Consider the following 23,225-nt stretch of genomic DNA (forward strand, 5'->3'; position numbering starts at 1 on the left):
ATAAAGTCTATGCTGCATTCTGTGGACCTTGTTGATTATTATGCCTTTCAAAATTAACCACTGTAATAACTCAGTGTTTATTGTTTACTGTGGTATTAGTTCACTGGGGTTGCCATAGCAAAGTACTATGGACTGGGTGGCCTAAGCAATAGAAATTTATTTCCTGACAGGCATGGAGGCTGGAAATCCAAGATCAAGGTATTAGTGGGGTTGGTTTCTGCTAAGACCACTCTCTTTGGCTTGTAAGAGGGATCTTCTCCACGTGTCTTCACATGGTCTTCCTTTTCTGTTTGCACGTGCCCTAATCTCCTATTTTAATAAAGACATCAGTTACACTTGATTAGGGTACCCTAATGATGCCATTTTAACTTTACCTCTTTAAAGACTCATCTCTAATGCAGTTACATTCTGAGGAACTGGGAGTTAAGACTCCAACATATGAATTTTCTTGATGAACACAATTCAGGCCACAACACTATTAACGCTTTATAATGTATTGGAGTGTTTAACATATCTTTCCTTATTCCTAAGTGAAAAACATGATGTGTATGATTTTTTTGGCTAACCTGTTTAGGTCACCTTGGGATCAATTTTAAAATTAGAATATACTGTTTAGTTTTACTAATCAAAACTCTAAGTGTAATGTAATATCAAATCTTTCCCCCTTCTCCACATTGGACCTGATTTATGGCAGCCTGCAGAGGAAAAGGTTTTTCCTGTTTTACATCTTAAGCTTCTTTTTTTTCTTACTGCTCCTGCCCACTCCCAAATTCGCCCAGTCTGTTAATCAGCTTTTTTTTTTTTTTTTTTTTTACTTTTCTTTCAGAGTGGCAAAGCTGTAGGAGAGATCTTACTTGAAGTGTTTTGTATAACCCCTTCCTTTTCTCCCGCCTGCTAGAGATTTAAAGCTCCCTGTCCTGAGATCATTTGAGGTTTCTTAGAGATTCCCATTAAGTGAAATGCAAAGGAAAAAGACAACGTATATTTTACATGTGAGCCACTTTTTGTGAAAACTCTTGGAGGCAGACTAACATTAGGCAGTGCAGACAGTTCCCGGAATTCAGTTGTCACAGACCAGCCTTATTATCTGTGAGTCAGGTCACAGCCTGCCATATTTTCAAGTACTAGAAGCATATAGCAAGTTCTTGAAATGGCATCCTACATAATTTGCAGGCCCCAGTGCAAAATAAAAATGCAGAACTTATTTTTACAAAATTATCAAGAATTCCAAAATTGTCAGGCTCTATGTAATTGCATGGGTTGCACAGTCAAGAACTGTCCCTGCTATGAATCATCCTCTTACTGGAAGCTAGAATCCCAGCCCATCTCCTCTAGAGGTAGGGCAACTTTTCTTTCTAGGCAAAATCCTGCAAATTTTCCCATATTCTGATACCTTCCATTATGGGTTGAACTGTGATATATTAAAGTCCTAACCACCAGTACCACAGAATGTGTACACTTAACGGAGATAGTCCATATGATGAAGTCATACTGGAGTAGGATGGGCCCTTAATCTAAAAGGACTGGTATCTTTATAAGAGAATAGAGACAGAGAAAAAGACAGCCATGTGATGACGGAAGTAGAGACTGGAGTGATGCATCTACAAGCCATGGGACTCCAAGGATTGTTGGCAAACACTGGAAGCTAGGAGAGGAAAAAGATGAATCTCCCCTAGGTTTCAGATGGAGCATGGCACTTCTGACACCTTGATTTCAGACTTCTAGCCTTCTCAGAAGTGTAAGACAATAAATTTCTATCATTTTAAACAACATAGCTCACGATAATTTGATACAACAGCTCCAGGAAACTAACATATCTTCTTTTTCTCCTCATGCTGGTTGAAGCATCTAAAGTCACGAAATCAGATTTCCAAAGTATCCTGCAAATTTTGCACAGGAAAATCTGATTTTAGATTGTCATTGCAAATTTTGCATAGGGAAGTCTGATTTTAGATTTCACATTTATTTTGTCTTGGTGTCTGGGCTGAAATGTTAACATCCAGTTTAGTCATAATTTCCAATAGCATAAAATTAACCATTTTCATAATAATTTTCTATTTAGCTATATCTTTGCAAAGTTGTTTTATAATGTGACTAGGTGATTTACCTGATTTTATGTATACTTTATTGAGGTCATATTGATTTCTGTCTTTGAATTTATGTTGTAATCAAATGAGTACTATCTATAATGGATAGTACTGTATATAAAGCCAGTTCAAATCTCAATTCCTTTTAATCTTTCATAGATGGTGTATTAATCTGTTTTTACACTGCTATAAGGACATATCCAAGACTGGGTAATTTATAAAGGAAAGAGGTTTAATAGACTCAACAGTTCCACATGGCTGGGGAGGCTCACAATTTTGGTGAAAGGCTAAGGAGGAGCAAAAACACATCTTACACAGTGGCATGCAAGAGAGCATGGGCAGGGAAACTGCCCTTTATAAAACCATCAGATCTCATGAGACTTATTCATTATCACAAGAACAGCACGGGAAAAACCCGCTCCCATGATTCAATTAATCTCCCACCTGGTCCCCCCCATGACACATGGGGATTCTGGAAGCTACAATTCAATGAGATTTTGGTGGAGACACAGCCAAACCATATCAGATGGTAAGCATTCTTTATTATTCACATATGTGTATGGTTTGTTTTGGATTTTTCCTTTTATGGAGAATGTCCAAAGACATCTTATGATTCTTCAGATACCTAAAACAATATCTAAATAATGTCGAGGACTTCTCTGAGAAGGTTCTAAAATATTCTGTTAAATTTTACATAATCAAAGATTAGGTGTCCACATTTTTTTTTTTTTTTTACCAATTGTATCATGTTTAAAATCCTAATGTACGTATAGCTACTTCTTTTAAAATACTCTTCTTTCATGACCCTTTAGAAAAACTACAAACAAACGTTTGCTCAAATCTCTAGCATGAACCTCTACTAATGAAACATTGTTCCAGGAGCACAAGTTACAAAGCAAGGAAGCAAAGACATTGCTGTATTATTGGGACCTGAACCCTGCCTCTCTGCAAAGGCTCAAGAATTAAACGCCTTCTACTTGCTCTATCTTGTCACAACATTTCTTTCTTTCCTTTTTTTAATCCATAGAGTAAGAGATGTGTGTGCATGTGTGTGTGTGTGTGTATGTACACACAAATACGTATACACAGGTGTGCCTCAGAGATACTATGGGTACAGTTTCAGATCACTACAACAAAACAAGGATCACGTTTAAAGCAAACCACATGAATTTTTTGGTTTCCCAATGCATATATGAGTTATGTTTATACTATATGGTAGCCATATCAAGTGTGAAATAGCATTGTGTCTCAAAAAACAATTCCTTAAAAATGTTTTATTACTAAAAATACTAACAATTATCCTAGCTGTTGGTGAGTGGTAATCTTTCTGCTGCTGGAGGGTCTTCCCTCAATGCTGATGGCTGCTGACTGACTAGAGTGGTGACTGATGAAATTTGGGTGGATGTAGTAATTTAAAAACAGTAAGACAACAGTGAAGTTTATCATATCAATCAACTCTTTCACTAAAGATTTTTCTGCTGTTTGATAGCATTTTACCCACAGAACTTCTTTCAAAATTGGAATTAATCCTCTCAAAACCTGCCACTGCTTTATCAACCTGAGTTTATGTAAAATTCTAAATACTTTGTTGTCATTTCAACAGTGTTCACGGCATCTTCAACAGGAGTAGATTCCATCTCAAGAAAACACCTTCTTTGAACATTAATAGGAAGCAATGCTCATTAACTAAAGTTTTAGCAAGAGATTGCAATAATTCACTTGCATCTTCAGGCCCCACTCTTAATTCTAGTTCTCCTATTTCTACCACATCTGCAAATACTTCCTCCACTGACATCTTGAACCCATCAGAGTCATCTAAGAGGGTTGGAATTAACTTTTTCCAAACTCCTGTTATTGTTATTTTGACCTCCTCTCATGAATCACGAATGTCCTTTATGGCATCTAGAATTGTGAATCTTTTCCATAAAGTTTTCAATTTACTTTGCCCAGATCTATTACAGGAATCACTATGGCAGTTAGAGTCTTACAAAATGTATTTTTTTAAATAGTAAGATTTGAAAGTTGAACTTACTCCTTAATCCATGGTCTGCAGGGTGAATACTGTGTTAGCAGACATGAAAATATTAATCTCCTTGTAGATATCCATCAGACCTCTTGGGTGACTGAGTAAATTATCAGTGAGCAGTAATATTTTAAAAGGAATCTTTTTTCTGAGAAACAGGTCTCAACAGTGGGCTTAAAATATTTAGCACACCATGTTGTAAACAGATGTGCTGTAATCCAGGTCTTGTTTTTCCATTTATAGGCACAGGCAGAGTAGATTCAGCATAATTCTTAAGGGTCCTAGAATTTTTGGAATGGTAAATGAACATTGGTTTTGTCTTAAAAGATGCTAGCTATTTTTCCTATGAGAATCAGCCTGTCTTTTGAAGCCTTAAAGCCAGGCATTGACTTCTCTTTTCTAGCTATGGAAGTCCTGGACGGCATCTTCTTCCAATAGCGTGCTGTTTCATCTACATTGAAAATCTGTTGTTTACTGTATTCACGTTTATCAATTATCTTAGCTGGATCTTCTGGATAACTTGCTGTAGCTTCTCCCTCAGCACTTGCTACTTCACCCTGTACTTTTATGTTATGGAAAGAGCTTCTTTTCCTTCAAACTTTTCTTCTGAAGCCTTCTCACCTGTCATAGAATTACGGTGTTAGGGCTCTGCTGTGGATGAGGCCTTGGTATAAAGGCATGTTATAGCTTGTTTGGTGTTCTATCCAAACCACTAAAACTGTCTCCATGTAAGTAATAAGGCTGTTTGCTCTCTTTTCATTTATGTGTTTACTAGAACACTTTTAATTTCTTTCAATATTTTTTTCCTTTGCCTCTACTATTTTGCCAACTGTTTGGTGCAAGATGCCTACTTTTTGGCCTATCTCGGCTTCTAACATACCATCCTCACTAAGCTTAATCTTGTATAACTTTTGATTTAAAGTGAAAAACGTGACTTTTCCTTTCACTTGAACACACAGATATCATTGTAGGCCTAATTTCAATATTATAGAACTGGCCTAATTATATTATTTTATATATTATTTATATTATATATATTATAATATTACATAACTGGCCTAATTTCAATATTGTTTTGTTTTAGGAACAGGAAGGCTTGAGACACGAGAGATAGGGAGTGGCCAGTCCATGGAGCAGTCACAACACACACAACATTCATCAGTTAAGTTCGCCGTTGTTACATGGGTACAGTTCATAGCACCCTGAAACAATTTTAATAGTCACATTAAAAAAATCACTGATCATAGATCACCATAACATATAAAATAATGATAAAAAGTTTAACATATTGGGAGAATTAGTAAAGTATGACACAGAGACGTAAAGTGAGCACATGCTGTTGAAAAATTGGTGCCAATAGACATGCTCCATGCAGGATTGCCACAAACATTTGTTAAAATGTGCAATATTTGTGAAGTACAATAAAGCAAAGAGTAATAAAACAATGTATGCCTAGACACATATACATGTATTCATTTTTGTTTTGTTTAATTAAGGTATAGTTTACAAATAAATGTATATCTGAATTCAAAATGTCTAGATGTATATTTGGTGCAGCTTTCACATAGGTTTTGATTTTCCTACACTTAATTTTAAATTATAAAGTACTTTTCTTGTTTGAGTTCATCAAAACAGTATTTACTATAAAGATTCACAGCCTGATATATCAAATTATGACAACTGCTTCACTTTCTAAATGAAACTGAAGCCAAAGAAGTTACAGGATTCACCCAATATGTAGCGGCTTAGTGACAGAGGTCTTTCTGAACCTGAAGCTCTATTATTTGCCACTATTCTTCCAAGTGCTTAAACTTCTCTTTACATGCCCATCATTTGGTCATTTGGGACCTTCGCATCCTCTGGAAGACCTCTTTAGGTATTTGGAATGCAGTCAATTTGAAAATATGTCAGCAAAAATCCAGAAATATAACTTACAAGAAAATAAACTTGTCATAATGGTTTTCTCTCATTTATAAAAATAACCCAAGACAATTTGTATTGAAATCAGGGAAAACTGTTCAGCAACGCAAATTATACCTTTAGCAATGTGAATTCCTTTTTAAGATATTATCTTCCTCCATATGTCACACCATCCTGAAGTCAGCATGGATAATTCATAGATGGAATTGAATTCACCAGTGGAGCTGCCGAGTTTATTCAGACAGTACCTTTCCCTATGCCTGACTTGATTCCAAGTTTCATCTGTAGGATGTTAGCTCAGTGGTTTGTGCAGAGGAGGGTCAGGAGGAAGAAGTAGCTTCTAGCTGTATACTCTTAACTTACTCTTACATATCTAGATGATATCACTCAATTTTTACAGCTTTAATGCTCTAAAATTATGTAACTATAAACAGGATGCAGGTATGCATCTTACATTCAACATTCTCATTCTCTCTTCAACATCATCTGTAAAGCATTAACTATTTTTGCTTTCACCTCAGTATAATGATATATAACCTCAATATAATAATGTGGTGCTTTTTAATTTGCACTCATGAAGCCATCTTATTCTTCCATCCCTGGCCTGGTATGTAGTGATTACATCACTAGGACTATCCTTCCCACTCCACCTTTCCAAGCAAAACACTAGTCTCCTTAAAGTCTTCATACATTCCTCACTTTTCTCATTTAGCACTCTGTTATCATTTTTACACAGACAGCGTATCTGCCACTGTACTGCAGGTAGGTATCATCTTTATATATATTTGAAATTGGATAATACTGGAACAATGAGCTCTGGAAGATTATACAAACCTAATTCTGAGAGCTATGACTGAGGACCAGAGTTACTGGGAGGCTTTGTCCAAATCTTGGATTCCTCATCTGAGAAAAGGGATAAATATATGCCTCCTCTTTCATAGGTTATTTTACAGACTGAATAAGGCAAATTCATGTAAGCTCCAAAAAAAGCATTTGCCTCAAGTAATATCTAAATATTAGTGATTATCTGTGCAATATTCATGCATAAAATCTGTATTTGATTATATTCTATCTCATCTTTTCTATTGGTTTTTAATGTTCTTTTTAAAAAATCTTCCAGATCCAGTAACAATGCTAAGGATATATTTTGAATCCCTATGGAAACTGTTCCAGCAGGAGAATAGTGTCCAATAATTAAAACTTGAAATGAAAACAATTTGTCTTTGAAATTCCCTAGTCTTTATGGAAAACAGAGCAAGAGTGCAAGATAATACAATAAGCAATATGCAGTAATATATAACAAACTGTGACTGACATTTCTATTTTCTTTCTACTTTGTTGTTAAATCTTCCCATTTTAAACCTCGCCGATGTTAAATTTTAAGCATTTTTAATACTTGACACTGCCCTGAAGGGTTTTTAAAGAAGTCTACAATTTGGGAAATCTAATTTATAAACATTATGCTGCAGATACTTATATTTTACTATTTCAGTGTTGAATAATATAAATTGCAAATTTAAGCTCAGTTGGGAATCCCTTCCAAAATATATCCCATGAGTTATACTTGAACATACTGCAGATGTTGCTTTTTATGTGACTGATGTACAATTTGCAAATGACCCAAGGTTTCTGTCCCCTGGTATACATGCCTTATATAACTTCCTTAAGTGTGGGACAGACTATGACCATGACAGGACGGTCATTTCAAGATCATATTACATTATATTACAAAGATATGAGATGCAGCCTTGGGTTAGCAATTGAAGAGAGGGATTCTCCTGCTGGCCAGAGGATGAGAACTGCCATGATTTGGAGACAGCTACATGGCACGTAACTGAGGGCAGCCTCTAGCTGCTGGCAGAGAGCAACTCTGGCAGAGAGCCAGACAACAAAGATAGGAAGTCAGTCTTACAGCTGCAAAGAACTGAATTTTGCCAGCAACGAGGGAGGTTGGAAGAGGAATCCCCTGAGGCTCAACTGAGATCACAGCTCTGGCCAGCACCTGAGTTTCAGCTATGTGAAACCCTGAGCAGAGAACTTAGCCACACTGTGCGTGAATTCCTCTTACAAACTGTGAGATAATTTTGTATTATTTTAAGCCACTAAACTTGTAGTAATTTGTTGTGAAACAATAGAAAACTAGTACGGGGCCATCAGGAAAAAGGAAACATGCAAAAACTAGAATTGTTCTCACCATGTGGAACACCATCTCCCATAACCCATCTCTATAATTCTTTTACTCAGCTTTTCAATCATCTGTTTATTCAACAGATACTTTTGTGTGTGTTGAATGTGTCCGGTTTTATCCAAATTACACATGACCTTCATGAACCCCTGAATCCAGTACATATACATCTAACAGAGTGCTATCATTCCTGTAAGAATTTTTCCCGCTATTCCAACTTCATTTGAACTCTGCTCTTTTTGTAATGGTCTTCTAGCAACTTATCTCTCTCTTAATGGTATGTTTTCACCTATGTTTTTTCAATTGTATCATTTCTTAAACATTTATTCTGTGAAGAACTGGCTCTCGAACATATATTTTAAGGGAAGAACACTGACTCCAAATGAAATATTCTCCTTTAGCCATTTGCCACATACATACATAGTTTCCCTTTATGCCTGTCTCATTATTTGGTACCACTGTGCTGTGCAGCAAGATATCTGGTCTTTGAGGTTCTTACTGATCTAAGCCTGTGAATGTAAAACAAGACATATCACAATAATATATATCATTCACATGATATCTATATAAACTATATTTATTTTAGTATTTAATAGCTGAAAATTAATGGCAAAAGACATTTTGCTATCCCACCTGAATGTCTTTTACAGGTGTTTTTGTAACATTGCATGTAATTTTAAAAGTTTTCACTTATATCATTAGACACTTCCTTAAACTCTGGTATATTATATACTATAACAGATATATTCAGACATATAATTAGATAAAATTATTAAATATGTAAAAAGTCTGAAAAGGCAAATTATGTCATAAATGGCACAATGATATACTTATGTATTGATTACAACTCCCTATCTGTAAAGAGAAAGTACTCTCCACCAGACACGACATTGAAAATGTACCTTGCAATTATTACCACAAAGCTTGCATTGAGTGCAAATAATACTGAAGTTTTCTAGGTGGTTTCAAGTTTAAAGAAATCATATTTACTTATGGCATTCAGTATTGCTGCCAACTAAGAGAAGGGTCTATTTAGTCTGGCTTCCTCCAAAGGCCAACACTGAGACAGCGATTCAAGTACAAGTAGTTTATTAGGAAAATGAGCTCAGTAAAGACCAATATGGTGGTAGGCAAGAGAATAAGGCTAATACATGGTAAATTATCTAATTAGATACACTGTGGATAACTAGAGCTTAATTCTGTTGGGGATCCCTGGAAACCAGTGTAGAAGCATCATCTCGGAGTCAGTCCCTCAAAGAGTGACAGGACTGAGATATTTATATGTGACTATATCAGCAAAGCAGCCATTGAGTGGAAACCCTCAGACAGAGGGTCAGAGGTGCTGGCCTTTTGATGTTGGGCTGGAAGCAAGGGGAGAAACAACATTTTGGGAGCAACTGTTGTGTGTCAGACAAGACAGCTGTCATTTAAAATATTCTGTATATTAAATATGATATAGCACATATCATATATTATTCCTCTTTTGTGAATTAGAAATGCGGTTTGCAAAGGTTAAAGAAGTTTGAGGAAGTCACTCTGTTTGCAAGTGGGAGAACCAGTCTTTGAACTATGGTCTGTCAGGCTCCAAGTCCCATGTTCTTCCCACACACTTAGCATTTCACTTCTTAGTGATACCTTTTAAACTCCAGGGTTTATTCAGATTTCATTAGGTTTTCCCTCATGTTCTCCTATGAATCCATGCTCCTTTCCTACAAGATCCCATCCTGCAATACACTTAGTCATCATATCCCCTCGGCCTACTCTGACACATGCTCAGACTTTCATCTTTTTGATGACAGTTTTGAGAAATACTTGTCAGGTACTTTACAGAATGACTTTCAGTTGGATTTTTCTAATTTTTATCTCATTGCTGGATTAGGGGGTCTGAGGTTTGGGGTGGAAGGCCACAAAGTTTCAGTATCATTCTCATCATGTCATATCAAGGGTGCATGGTATCACTATGACTCACATTATAGAATCTTGATTACATACTCAAGGTAGTATTGGCCAATATTTCTCCACGTAAAGTTGCCACTATCCTCTTTCACAGTGTACTCTTTGGAAGAAAGTCAACACAACCCACAAGGGAATGGGCAAGGTTACGTTATACCTCCTGGAGTGGGCATGAGCTACAAAAATTAAATAAAATTCTTCTGTACAAGGGATCCAAGAGATCAATTTTAACTTGTCTTTAAAAGCTTTAGTCGAAAATTAGGGGCCATGTCTTTATGTTAGATTTATATATAATAATAATAATCTTAAATACATTAATCTATGTAATAATAATAATCTTAAACACATTAAGATTCCTACATTTAAAAAATAAGTCCAGCTCAAGGGTCATTTGTTTAACTCACTGAGTGAATAAAAAAAAAATCAGTTTTTTTTGTTAGGTGGATTGGAACATGACAATTTCTGCCATACAGAAGTGGCACTTGCTCTCAGTAATGTGTAAACCATGAATTGGACACTGGCAATGGTGAGCTATCAAGACCACTTTGATCATTCCTTGGTGTTAGGGTCACAGAATGCACTTTTGAATTTTTTGGTTAAAAGAAGAAAAACAAATTTTACATATTACAGCCATAAACACATATTTCATTTTTTAAAATAAAACGAATATTCCAAACATTTTTAGAAAGTTAGAACTAGAGAGTTGGAGTAGAAATATTCCTATATGATAGGTTTTCATTAGAGACTAAGATTTTCTATTAGAAATTGGAATGGACACTAGGCCATTTCCATGGTTACCTACTGAAGCCTTTTCCCTTTAATGGAAAGGTATCATTTCTGTGCACACCACATGTAGCTTTGTGCTTTGTATTGGATCAAATCCTTTGATAGCAGAATAAAAGAAATGAATTGAAAAAGGTTCTACAGTCTGCCCCTGCTTGCTGTGAAATTATACTTTAGTACTAAATAACATGAATAAAAATCCCTTTTCATATTTGGCTGGATTCACTATGTCAGTTTTAATAACAAAAGTGCATGTCCAAGTATTTTCATGATGCTTATTACACACTATCTTTTGACAACCTTTGTAGTCTGAAAGCTCTTTGCTTCTTTTGTCCCCTCAAGTAAAAATTCCCTTTCTTGACATTTACATTCCATTGTAATCTTAGCTCTCCTACATACAAAACTTAATTTTCCACTGTCCCAGTCCAGACTCTTAAAATTCCATTTGTGCCAGTGTCCTTGCTGTCCTTGTTCAAACTCTGATCTCTGTGCACGCTGAGTGCTTTGTGGAGTCCTTTAGACCCATTCCTGTCCTTATCAGACCTTTTACTGAATGCATCTTGTAGAGCATTATAAATGCTTGCTGTATTGTTGATTATTTTACATTCCCTATGAAATTGAATATAGGGATTTATATGCCCATTTACTTATATTACATCCTATTACAAAGTGAATTTATACAGGGTTTTATATAAATATATATGTAATATACATGTTATACATGTGTAATTATATATGATGTAAGTAAAAAATAAAAAATCCATTTCATACTAATACATGCTTCAATTAGTCTAGAATGCAATAAAATCCTAGAAAACAAAATTTTTTTGTGCAAAGAAAAAATATTAGGCATATTTCAGTATAAACACAGCTTTTAATGATAAGAATAATTTGGAAAATTATTAAAAATAAGAAATAATTTTTCTTCATCATTTATATAGAAAAATGATGACAATCTCATGATATCACAGATCCAATTCCTTTTTGACATAATGAGTATATAATTAGGGCAAGTAAAATATATAATAGAAGATACTTTGCTTACATATTATGACTACTATGTCTAAATTTGTAACAAGGCAAAATACATATGGGATATACAGTTAACTTTAAATGACATATCTAAAACATTTTGTTTTACCCTTATCAATGTGTAGCTTACATTTGACTAGTCTTCTAACATTGGGCTTTTCAATAATATTTTATCTTTGATGACTCCTTTTAAAATTGATGAGTTTTAAGCAAGGAATACTTTAATGATCTTATACAGAATATAAAATGTATTCTGTGCTATAAAATATTACATCAAATATTTTCATTTCACTTGCATATTTTTTTCAGATTTTTTCTTCTTCTAAACTTGATGTTTCTCTTCCTGGAATAAAGTATTAGCATTGCCTAGTCAAATATTTCAACATGAATTTCTTGTCTAGTTTTATGTCATCTTGGCTTTGTTGTGCTATCTTTTCATTTCTGAAAAACTAAGTTTTCATATTTAAAAAGCAGTACAACTAGGAATATCCTTTTCTAATTTCTTCCAAAACGGTAAGAATTTAATAACTAGGATGGAATTGCAAACACAAAAAGATAAAGACAATCACAAGTACAGCAAAAGCAACTAAACCTAAGTATGAACTCTGCTTGGCTTCTCAAGAATATAAAAGTGGGCTAGGCAACACTGTTAATTTAGAAATCATAGATATTACTTCCCCAGAAAATAACACATTGACTTTTACTCCATGGATTAAGTCAAGGTAAAGAATGCTGGCAGGAAGATTACTTGAACAAGAATACATTTCACAGTAATAAGCAAGGTTATAGCCTCAAGTTGAGGAATTAGGCACAAAACAGGAGAAAAATATTTGAAGACAAGGTAGAGAAAAAATGAAGATCAGATTAAAAGAGTACACAGGAGTAGTAAGTTCTGCTGGGACTAAATATCAAGTATAATGGGGAGACAAGTCCATCTTGGTAAAGTTAGCAGAGAGCTTGCAGCCCATCTGTATATAATAGGAGCTTTAGAAGAGATAAATTGGTGGGTAATGGGTATAAAGTGGATGCTCTTAGTAGCAAAACATTTTCCTTTTAGTAAATTTTTTAGGTAACACATATTCTTGTTTTCAGTAAGAAAAATTGTCTTGATGGTTGAGGTATGAGAGGTATACTTGTGTGTGTGTGTGTGTGTGTGTGTGTGTGTGTGTGTATTGGGGTTTTATTTTACCAGGATAGTATTAAACTTTCTGCTTTATATACTTTCTGTGATATTTCACTTTTTAAAAGGAGTTTCTCAAATTATTCTGGCAATTCCATTAATAAAATGGATACACATTTATGTAAATTAAAAACAGACATCATTTTAATGTTTAAGCCTTATGGAATATAATATTAATCTCTATTAAGCATGGGATGGTGATACACTTTAATTAAACAACAGAGTAATTTTTTTGTCCTATTTACACTGACATTTTGTTATCATTTTCTAAGATGCCTTCTTAGAGACTGTCTACAAGTTGGTCTGGTTTCCTTCCCTGGTTGGTTTCACAGTCCCTTTTCCATGTACTGCTTTTCTTATCAAGAATCATAGTAGACATCCTTATGATTTTAACATCAGGACTATCTGAACTTTTATGAAGCCGTTTTTTTATATTATTGACACAAGAAATCATATAACCAACTTTGTACTCATAGCTAGAAAGCAAAGAGCCACAGTTGTTAGTAACTTAAATGAATGTAGGATTTCATAAAATTAATTTTAAATACTTAGGAAAATGGAAAAGGTGTTTTCTAGATTAACTTGAATTGATATTTTTATAACAATTGTTTACTCTTTCAATGAGCATTTATTCCTATAGGGGGATATTTCAAAAAGAAAAAGAACAAATTCTTGCTTCTAAAAAAAGATTACAATTTATTTTTGAAGATAGGATAATAAAAGATAAATAATTGAATGACAATGTAAGGATTAAAGAATAAAATATTGAGAAATAGTATGTAAGTTAAAAATGTGAGAAAAAATTCTGCAGTATAAGTAAGTTCAGACAAAGGAAATATAAATGTATATTTACAAGCAGAAAAAATAGAGCACTATATACAGATAGTGGGGTTTTTTTGTTTTGTTTTGCTTTTTGTTGAGATGGTGTCTCACTCTGTCACTCAGGCTGGAGTGCAATGGCACAGTTTGGGCTCACTGCAACCTCTGCCTCCAGGGTTCAAGCAATTCTCTTGCCTCAGCCTCCCGAGTAGCTAGGATTACAAGCACCCGCCACCATGTCCAGGTAATTTTTGTATTTTTAGTAGAGACAGGGTTTCACCATGTTGGCCAGGCTGATCTCAAACTCCTGACCTCGTGGTCTACCCACTTTAGCCTCCCAAAGTGCCGGGATTGCAGACGTGAGCCACCATGCCCAGCCAAGACGGTGGGTTTCAAAGAAATACTAGATGGATAGAATTTACATGGTTATAAAAACACAAAGGTCATGGCAAATATGAATAAGAAAAGGCAAAGCTATGATAAGAAAAACAACAATTTTTTACAAGTCTGGTCAGGGTCAATAGAGTTGATTGATGGAGTAGAGCAGAAAGGGGTCAAAGTTGGGTAAACTATCTCAATTGTATCCTGCAATAACTAGGAACTCTTTCAGGTTTTTTTTCTGTGCTTGTATGTTTTTCCAGCTGGGAGTGTTAATTTAGAAGGAGTCATCACTTAATTATCCAAGGACAGTGGAATAAAGACAGGAACAGGCTGGAGCTCTGGGGAAACTACACTGAAAATTATTGTAGTAATCCAAGTGTGAGGCAGTCAAGGCTCAAATTTAGAAATTTGAATTATTAATGGAAGAAAAGAAAAAAAAAGATTTTAAAAAGACTAGTAGGATGAATCCCCAGGGCTTAGTGTCCAGTTTGGGGAGGGCAAGAGGTAATGAAAGATGAGAGAGAAAAATGTACAAGATAAAAGAAAGAGATTAGGGGGCAAAAGGCTTGGGATAAAAGGTAAGGTAATTATAGACACACTGAGTTTGAAACAATGGGTGTGAGCCCAGAAATTGGTAAAACCTTGATGCCTTCTTAAAGATAAACTTGAGAGGATTAATTTTCTAGAAAAATAAAATATGAAGAATCAAGACTGAACAGAGTAGCATGGCATTAAGAGACCCACTGACATGTAAAAGTGTCCCAAGGCTTTGTTGACACCTGACTGATCCGAAGATTGCAGGGCCTACTGGATTTACTTGAAAGGAAACTTTAAACTTCATTATTTGAAGAACTAAGGACAAAGAGAGAACTCATGATCCCCTAAAAAACTGGTCAAAGTGAAATGTTTCTTTTCTTTGGGTATTTTCCCCTTAGTCATATACTCCCTGGAGTGTTTATTATGGATTACGATAGCCAGGTTTTGTTGGATGAATGACTGATTCAAATTATCATTTGCTGTGGTTTAAATGTTTCTGTCCCCTCTCCCAAAATCATACACTGAAATCCAATCCCCAGTGTGACAGTATTAGATGTCCAGGCCCTTAGAAGGTGATAAAATCATGAAGTCTCTGCCCTGAGGAATGAGATTAGTGCCCTTATAAAGGAAACCCCAGAGATCTAGCTCTTCTCTTTTACCATGTGAGCATGCAACAAGAAGACTCAATGAACTTCACCTTCTCCAGACACCAAATTTGCTGTTGCCTTGATCTTGGATTTCTTAGCCTCAAGAAATGCGTGCAATAAATTTCTGTTGTTTTTAAACCACCCAGTTTCTTATATGTTTATTACAGCAACCCAAACAGACTAAAACACCATTCCATCCCAAGTAGAGTATAATCTCCTGATAGGAGGACAAGGCCAGCAAAGACCAGAGAAGTTCTCCCAGTCAAGTATTAATGATAACAAAAGGCTCTTGTAATAATTCTTGTTGCTATAAAACTTGTGGTAACTCAGCTTTCTTCTAGCCTGCATGTATCCAACTCATGTAAACATTTAATGAATGGTAGATACTCCTTTCCTCACAGGCCATTCTATTTAACTTGAAAATTTACTTTGTGAAATCCATGGTAAGTTTTAATTCCACTGTGCAGGCTACTATAAAGGGACCAAATTAGTGTTAAAATGGCGTCTAAGTAATTATAGTACTTATAAAAATTCAAACTTTAAAATGAATACATATCTGTTGAATGAATGTATTCATTACAATCTGTGGGTACATTAGAACACATTACTAAGATAATTAAGCTTTCTATAGGAGAGGATCTGTAATGAGATAAAGTATTTGTTTACTCTCTAAAATTTTAATACACCTGTCACAAGGTTAGATTCATCTTAAGTAATCAGATGTTAGAGGAGGAGGAGATGTTTGTACAAAAGTGCAGATAATACCTAATAATCTCTTCTTTAATCTTGGCAGAAAACAGCATTTTAATAAATGGCTAGCATAAGCTTCCTTAAAGGCTTGCTACCTTGAAAAATAGCTCTGAATCATTTACTGCAATAAATTATATGGAATGTTTCCATGTGCTTTCTAGCTGTCTCCAACTGAGTGACTCCAGGGAGAAAAAGCAACATTATAAATGCATTCACTAGGATGTGAATATTTTTCCATTACTTTACATATTTTTTTTGCCTTTAAAAGGAAAAGGTACACTGTGTATAGGGCTATTTTTATTTCTTTTTAATTAAAGATATGCTGCTATTCAAAGGGAAACTGTATTGGATTTTTAAAATTTTCATAGTGATTAATTTCAAAGTAAAATGCTTAGTTTATAAATATTATGTTAATCTAATTGTGTACCTAATTATAAATATATTTTATGTATTATTTAGGGTTTTGTTTTTCCCTGGTGATAAGAGTTTTGCTATATTTCCTAGGCTGGACTCAAACTCTAACACTCAAGAGATCCTCTTGCCTTAGCCTTCTGAATAGATGGTACTACAGATGGATGCCACAATTCCCTGCGATTTTATGTAAATTTTAAATAAAAATTAGTACCAGTTTGAGTAGATATAACATATTCCTAATAAGACTGATCCAATTACCAATTTTGATATTTATGCATTTAAGATGATATAAATGTTGTTTAAAAGCTCTCCTTTAAAAATGAATGGTATTTCTACACCAAAGAGAAGTATTAAGACAAACATTGGTTTGAATATAGAAACTGTTTAAAAGTCTGTATGTAAAAACAAACTGTAAACAAAAAGAAAAATGTCTGCAACATGTATGACAAGGTTAATAATATTATTTAACAAAGTACTCCTAAAAATGACAAGAGAAAAAAGAATCCCTTCAACCCCCAATGAACACATAAGCAATAATATTACTAGAAAATTTGCAGTAACAATTTTTGAAGTGTTTAAATGCCAGTTTTTAAAATCATTAAATGCATCGATAATGCTAGAAACATGGTTGAAACAAGATAAAATGTTTTCCCCATATTAAAACAACAAAGATAAAAAACAGAAAAATATAATACACAAGTTTGGGCACTGTGATTATAACCCTGGGCAAGTGTAGTTGGGAATCAATGCAAATACAGTCACAACGCACTTGATGTGGAATCAGACTTAGGATCAAACTGGCTTTGACATTTAAATCATGATACTAATCACTTAAGATTTCCATTAAACTCATAAGTAAAATCAAGATAATAACACCATCCACTTCAAAGATCATTGTAAGACTCAAAGAGGGTAATTTGTATTAAATGTTTATCCAAGTCCTTTTTATTTGAGCTATTAGTCTTATTAAATTGGTGAAATCTTAAGAAAAAAGGATAATTTGTCACTGTATCTTAAAAGCCTTATAATTTTGTATCACCTTTGATTTAGTTAATGTACTTCTAGACATATTTCTAAATAAGTAAATATTGGTGATCACCACATTTTAGCTACAAGGAAATTGATGGGCCTGGTTTATAATAATGAACATTTAAAAATATTCTATGTTAAACAATAAAAGAATGAGTGAATTATAGTTTATCCATTAAAAATGTGTCCTGTTTAGGTTAAGGAGTTGCTAGGGAATAACTATCAAAAAAGGAGCTAAATTATTTGGGTTTTCAACGGTGGGTGTGTCTTAAGATTTTTAGTGGAGCACAGTGTAGCCAACAACTCAATTTCAGAGAACAGTGTAAGTCAACTTCTGGGATATGAAAACACTGAAAGCATGCAAGGAATGAGAAATTATCAGACATATGTCTAGAGCACAGGAGATTGCTAAGACATCAAGGTAGATCAGGCTGGAAAGCCAGATGGGGATATTAGTTATGAATAATTTGTGTATCATACTAAGGAATTTGGCTTTTATTCTTTGGGTCATGGAAAGCTGAAGACTTAATGAGATATTAAACTAATGTAACATGAATTATGAGTCATGGAAATAATGAGGTTTTAAATCCATACAGATGAAAGTAGATATAGGCTGGAACAAAGGCAGAGATCCTGGTTACGAAAGGGCGAAGAGGTAGGGACATTTTGCCATAGAAATGTTGGGATTTGGTGACTAATCAGACTTCAGAAGTAAGTTTCTATGTTAGGTTTCAATTTTGGATGACTGTGTGAAAGGGAAGGAAATGAATTCAGTCAGGAAACAGATGGGTTTGAGATGTCTGCAGACATTAACAATAAGTAACTGGTTATAGATTTCCAGAGCTCAGGAGAGAGGTTGGGGCTGTACATGTAAATCTGAGCCATTAATGTAAGGGACATGGAAGTGCTTTCAGGAATCTATGTCATCTCTCAGAAGTACAGAGAAGACAATCTCATAACTTCTATACTTTATTTCAGTAAATTGTAAGTTCTGTCTTTCGATTGTAAAAGTTTATGTTCAAGTTATTCAAATTCTTCTTATTCTTTTCAAAGTGTTCATCATCATGAAGTTTCTTGATAATGAAAAGAAATCATTGCAAGAATAGATATAAATGGAATGCTGAATTTTCTTATTCTTTGAGCAAGACAGTTTTTATTTATAAGGATTTTAAAAGAGCACTTCAAAATGGTCGTGTTGAACTTAACAACACTTCTCCAGTTGTTAGTTTTTGCAGTATTCCTGCTACAAAAACTTTCAGTGACTCCATTTAGATTTTACTGGAAATCTGAGTTAAGAAAATTATTTCTAACAACAACTGAAAAGCAAGTTTCTTCCTGATGTTCCCAAGGCCTTAAAAAACCCGCAAACTATCAAAACTCCTGTGCAAGGAGAGATGATTAAGGTATAATTGTCAAGAACCAAAAATACCTTTTTAAAGAAATATAACCAAGTTAAAAATGGATTTTAACATTTGTTGTGATTTTTTGTGTAAAAGCAAGAGAGAAAAGCTTGAGTAACTTGTATGGGTTGGGGGCTACTTATAAAACATTCAAAACTAAACAGCCATAAAAATAATGCTGCTTCCATGGTAACATAAAAGAACAGCAATAAAACCAGGAAGGGTAATTCTGAGAATACAATTCTAAAATCTGTTTTTATTAAAGTGAGAAAGACAAAAATTTAAACAGGTTCCTAGTATTAATTATCTTAGAAATACTGAATTCCATCAGAGCAGAATTCATAATAATTGAGTTTTTTGTGATGGCTAAAATTTTCCATAATATATATTTGTTAGAGTTACAGAACTCTGTTCATTGTTTTGAGATCAACAACAACAAATGAAGTGTTGTGCTTTTATCTTGCTTTTAACCACTTGTTCATTAGCCACTAAATGAACATTTTTTAACTTTAGGAATAAAAAAGAAAAATAATTAACAACATCAATGGAAATAATAAGTAAAGGGACTAATTAGTGGCAATGGACCAATACATATTGTGTGTCTACTGTCTGTCATGTTTAGTGCTAATTTTTTAATGAATTTTTCTAGTCTTAGAAAAAATTTGAGTGAAATCTTTTATTCATTTTATGGACAATCAATATCAAAACTCAAAAATATTACATAGCTTGCCAGATGTTACCCAATTAATCAGATTGGAGTAATGCAACACAACAATGTTCTTTTAGTCTCAACTGTTTAAAATTCTCCATTCTTATTTAATTGTGAAGGTAATACATATACTGCATGCAGAAAAATGTGGGGTGAAAAGGAAAATTTCTTTTCCAATTCAGTCTTCTTTCCAGATATTCACTCTCCAAATACAATCTACATTCCAGATACATTTTTATAGATTTGTAATAGATCACACAGCATCCTTATAAATATACAGATACCATATATAGAAAAATGTTCATATATTTTTCATAAATGGGATTATTGGAAAGAAGTTGTTGGGATTGTTTTTCTCTTTTAAATTTCTAATGACATTCATGCAGACCTCCCTCAGTCTCTTTGACGGTACAATCTTCTATACTATGTGCCAACCATACTTTGTTTAGCCACTCTTCTCTTGGTAAATACTGAATTGTTTCCATTGTTTGTGTTATAAGAAAAAGGGCTCCAAAACCATTCATGTATATATATATATATATATATTTGTGCAATTAAGCATTTATATAGATGGGAAAATAATGATTTTAATTTCTAGCTTGTCATTAAATTGATCATGAAGAGCACATTACAATAAATGTAGGAATAGATTTTATGCTTATTTGTTCACTTTCTTTATGAACCCCTGAGGTGTTTTTATATACTTTTGGTTACTTTGAAAATAACAGCCAATGATTTCTTGGCAATGTCTACAAAGTTCTAAGATACAAATCTACTGTTCTGACCATACAGTCTTTCATCTATTTGCTTGCTTGTATTCGTCAGATGCCTACCATATCCCAAAACTGTAGCATGTGCTGGATAAACAGAAGTAAGATATAGGACTGTCAACAAGAAGTTTGTAGTAGTATAGGATAGCTTATTTCAGGGTATTTAAAAACATGTAGATGAATAAAGTAATTTTTAACATGACACCGTAATGACTCCATGTAGAGAATTCATCTGGGGTACCTTTCTCGTTTTCATCAGCAATAGAATCAGAGATTTTCATAAGTAGTGTTTCTTTTTTTAAATTCTGTATGACATCATGGAGCAGATGATTAGCTGATTTTTTTTTTTGCCATAAATTGTGGAAACAGATTATGACTGGCACTTCTAAATGTGCCCCCAATATCTTGGTAAATGAACCATGAAGCAGCTACTTGTCATATAAGGTTAAATATTCAGTGTTTTGCTGTACTGGGGATGTCCAAGTAACACACTTGTAGCCAAAGAGAGATACACTAAGATGTGCTGAGCCTCTACAAACACTTTCGCTTATCCTAAAAGAACAGATATGGCTGTTACACTTCTTCCCTAACCCCAGATGTTCCTGCCTTGAATATAGACATGACCTATGAAATTTCAGCAGCCCTCTTCTGACCAGCTGATGATAAAAGTTAACTCTTAAACACTAAATAATGGAAAGATACTAAGTTTTTGGTTTCCTTATGAAATCACTGAGGTCCTAAACAAATGTTAGAATTCTTATTATGTGAGAAAATTAAACCCTTACACATTTAGTCCTCTTATAGTTATGCATTTTGTTGTTTCTAGCTGAATTCATCAGGACTCCATTGGTTTTTGGCAGTAGAGGCCTCTCACATTCATTATGAATCAATGAAACAATAAATTTGATCATTTCTGAAAGCTTTGTCATTATTCTGCCTATGTTGTTTCTATCCTCTTCCAATAAGGTCAATTTCCCATGCAGTAATTTAGAAATTTGTTTTAAATATTTTCTTGCTTAAATTGACAGTTTGGAACACTAATTAGGACTTTTAAAATTAAGAATTTTAAGGGCAGAAACTTCCTTTTAATGTTCTCCATTGACTAACACAAGCCCTGTTTGAAGTATGGTACCAGAACTCATTGGAGTTCATTTTCTTCTTGTTTTACAGTACAAGAATCAACAAGTATTTTTGTACGAAATCTTGACACATTTAGGTGCATCACACATACAGCTGTAATTGTGCTAAACAGGATAACTTCTGCAACCTCAGTTCACTCTAACTCAGAAATTCTACCTCTGGATAAAGAGTTTGTGGTTCTCCTAAACTGCTGTAGACAACTTGTTTACAGAGGATCAGCTACCTCAAACTTTGCTTTGTTGGTATAGTTCCCCTAAACTTCAAATTCTGCTTCTCCAGGTGGCCATGGCAACAGAATAGCTCTATCCTGAAGACTCACAGCCAAATAGCCTCCATGTGGCCCACCTTGCAAAGCCATTTTCCAATGCTTAAGGAGAGCACAAAAACTCTTGTCATATACAAGAAATGCTGTTCAAGACTTTTAGTCTTCAACACTGAACTGTGCACTTAAAGTTTTCATTAAACTTCAAAAACTCTTAAAAATCATGACATACATAAAAATTTGAAAAGAAATGGAAAATAATAACCATTGGGGGAAAATCACAGATGTTGAGGAATTGTTTTATATATTCAGTTAATAGAATGAAATGTACTCCTCATTTGCTCATATATAATAAAATGTGTCTAAAATATTTGGATATCTTCATTAACTGTAGGCACACTGAAAGTTTTATTTTTATTTACTTCTTCAGCACTCTTTTAAGATCCTTCAGACAATAGCCAAATTAGTTCTAGATTGGAATGCACATTTATTTACTAAGCTTAGTTTATAGTTATTAACATGTGAGCCATGATCTACACTGATAGTTTCAACAATATTTTTGCTCTAAAATATGAAGCTGCTAAGAAGGAAGATTTTACCTGATTTCCTCCCATACCATGACAGTTGAATATACCCACTTTTTCATTTTCCTTGCGGCCCATGTTGTCTAAACACTGATTGGTTTCAACATTTCTTATCTAAAGGAAACACACAAAAAAGAGGGTAAAACATAAATCAGACAGTTATTTAAGTAATCAAAGCTTTCTGATGTTACTGTCTATTGTTAACTAATACAACTTTATAAGAAAATTTCTCCAAGAAAAACACATTGCTTTAAATATTTCTCTTGTTCTTTGTCCATTCTTAACCTGCATATACTTCTAAACTCCTCCTGAAGTTTTTGAACATAATTGGCATTAGCATCTAATCAAGAGACATTCCCTATTTATAGCATAGTATCACAGAAGAAGGAAGCAGCTACATAATATGAATTAGGAATTCTTATCCAAATCCTCTAAAAATTAGGACACAGTTTTCATATTTCACTCAAATAATCATTGTCTATTCTTGAACTCCTACACTACTGTACAGAAGGAAATAAAAACAAATTGGCTAAATGCTGAAATTTATGTTCAGATATTTTCATGACTAAATGTTCCATTCTGTGTATTTATAAAGATTAATTACATTGTTTATATCTGTG

General features: G+C 34.0%; 1 protein-coding gene across 1 annotated transcript in view; it reads right to left on the reverse strand.

Moving 5' to 3' along the window:
* The window catches only part of GALNT13 (polypeptide N-acetylgalactosaminyltransferase 13), a 596,785-nt gene that overhangs the window by 19,432 nt on the left and 554,128 nt on the right, over positions 1–23,225 (reverse strand). The window contains 1 exon segment of the mRNA XM_017523193.2: positions 22,621–22,719. Coding sequence (XP_017378682.1) covers positions 22,621–22,719 — 99 coding nt within the window.

This window comes from Cebus imitator, unplaced genomic scaffold (assembly GCF_001604975.1).
Source record: "Cebus imitator isolate Cc_AM_T3 unplaced genomic scaffold, Cebus_imitator-1.0 Scaffold27, whole genome shotgun sequence".
Taxonomy (NCBI): Eukaryota; Metazoa; Chordata; class Mammalia; order Primates; family Cebidae; genus Cebus; species Cebus imitator.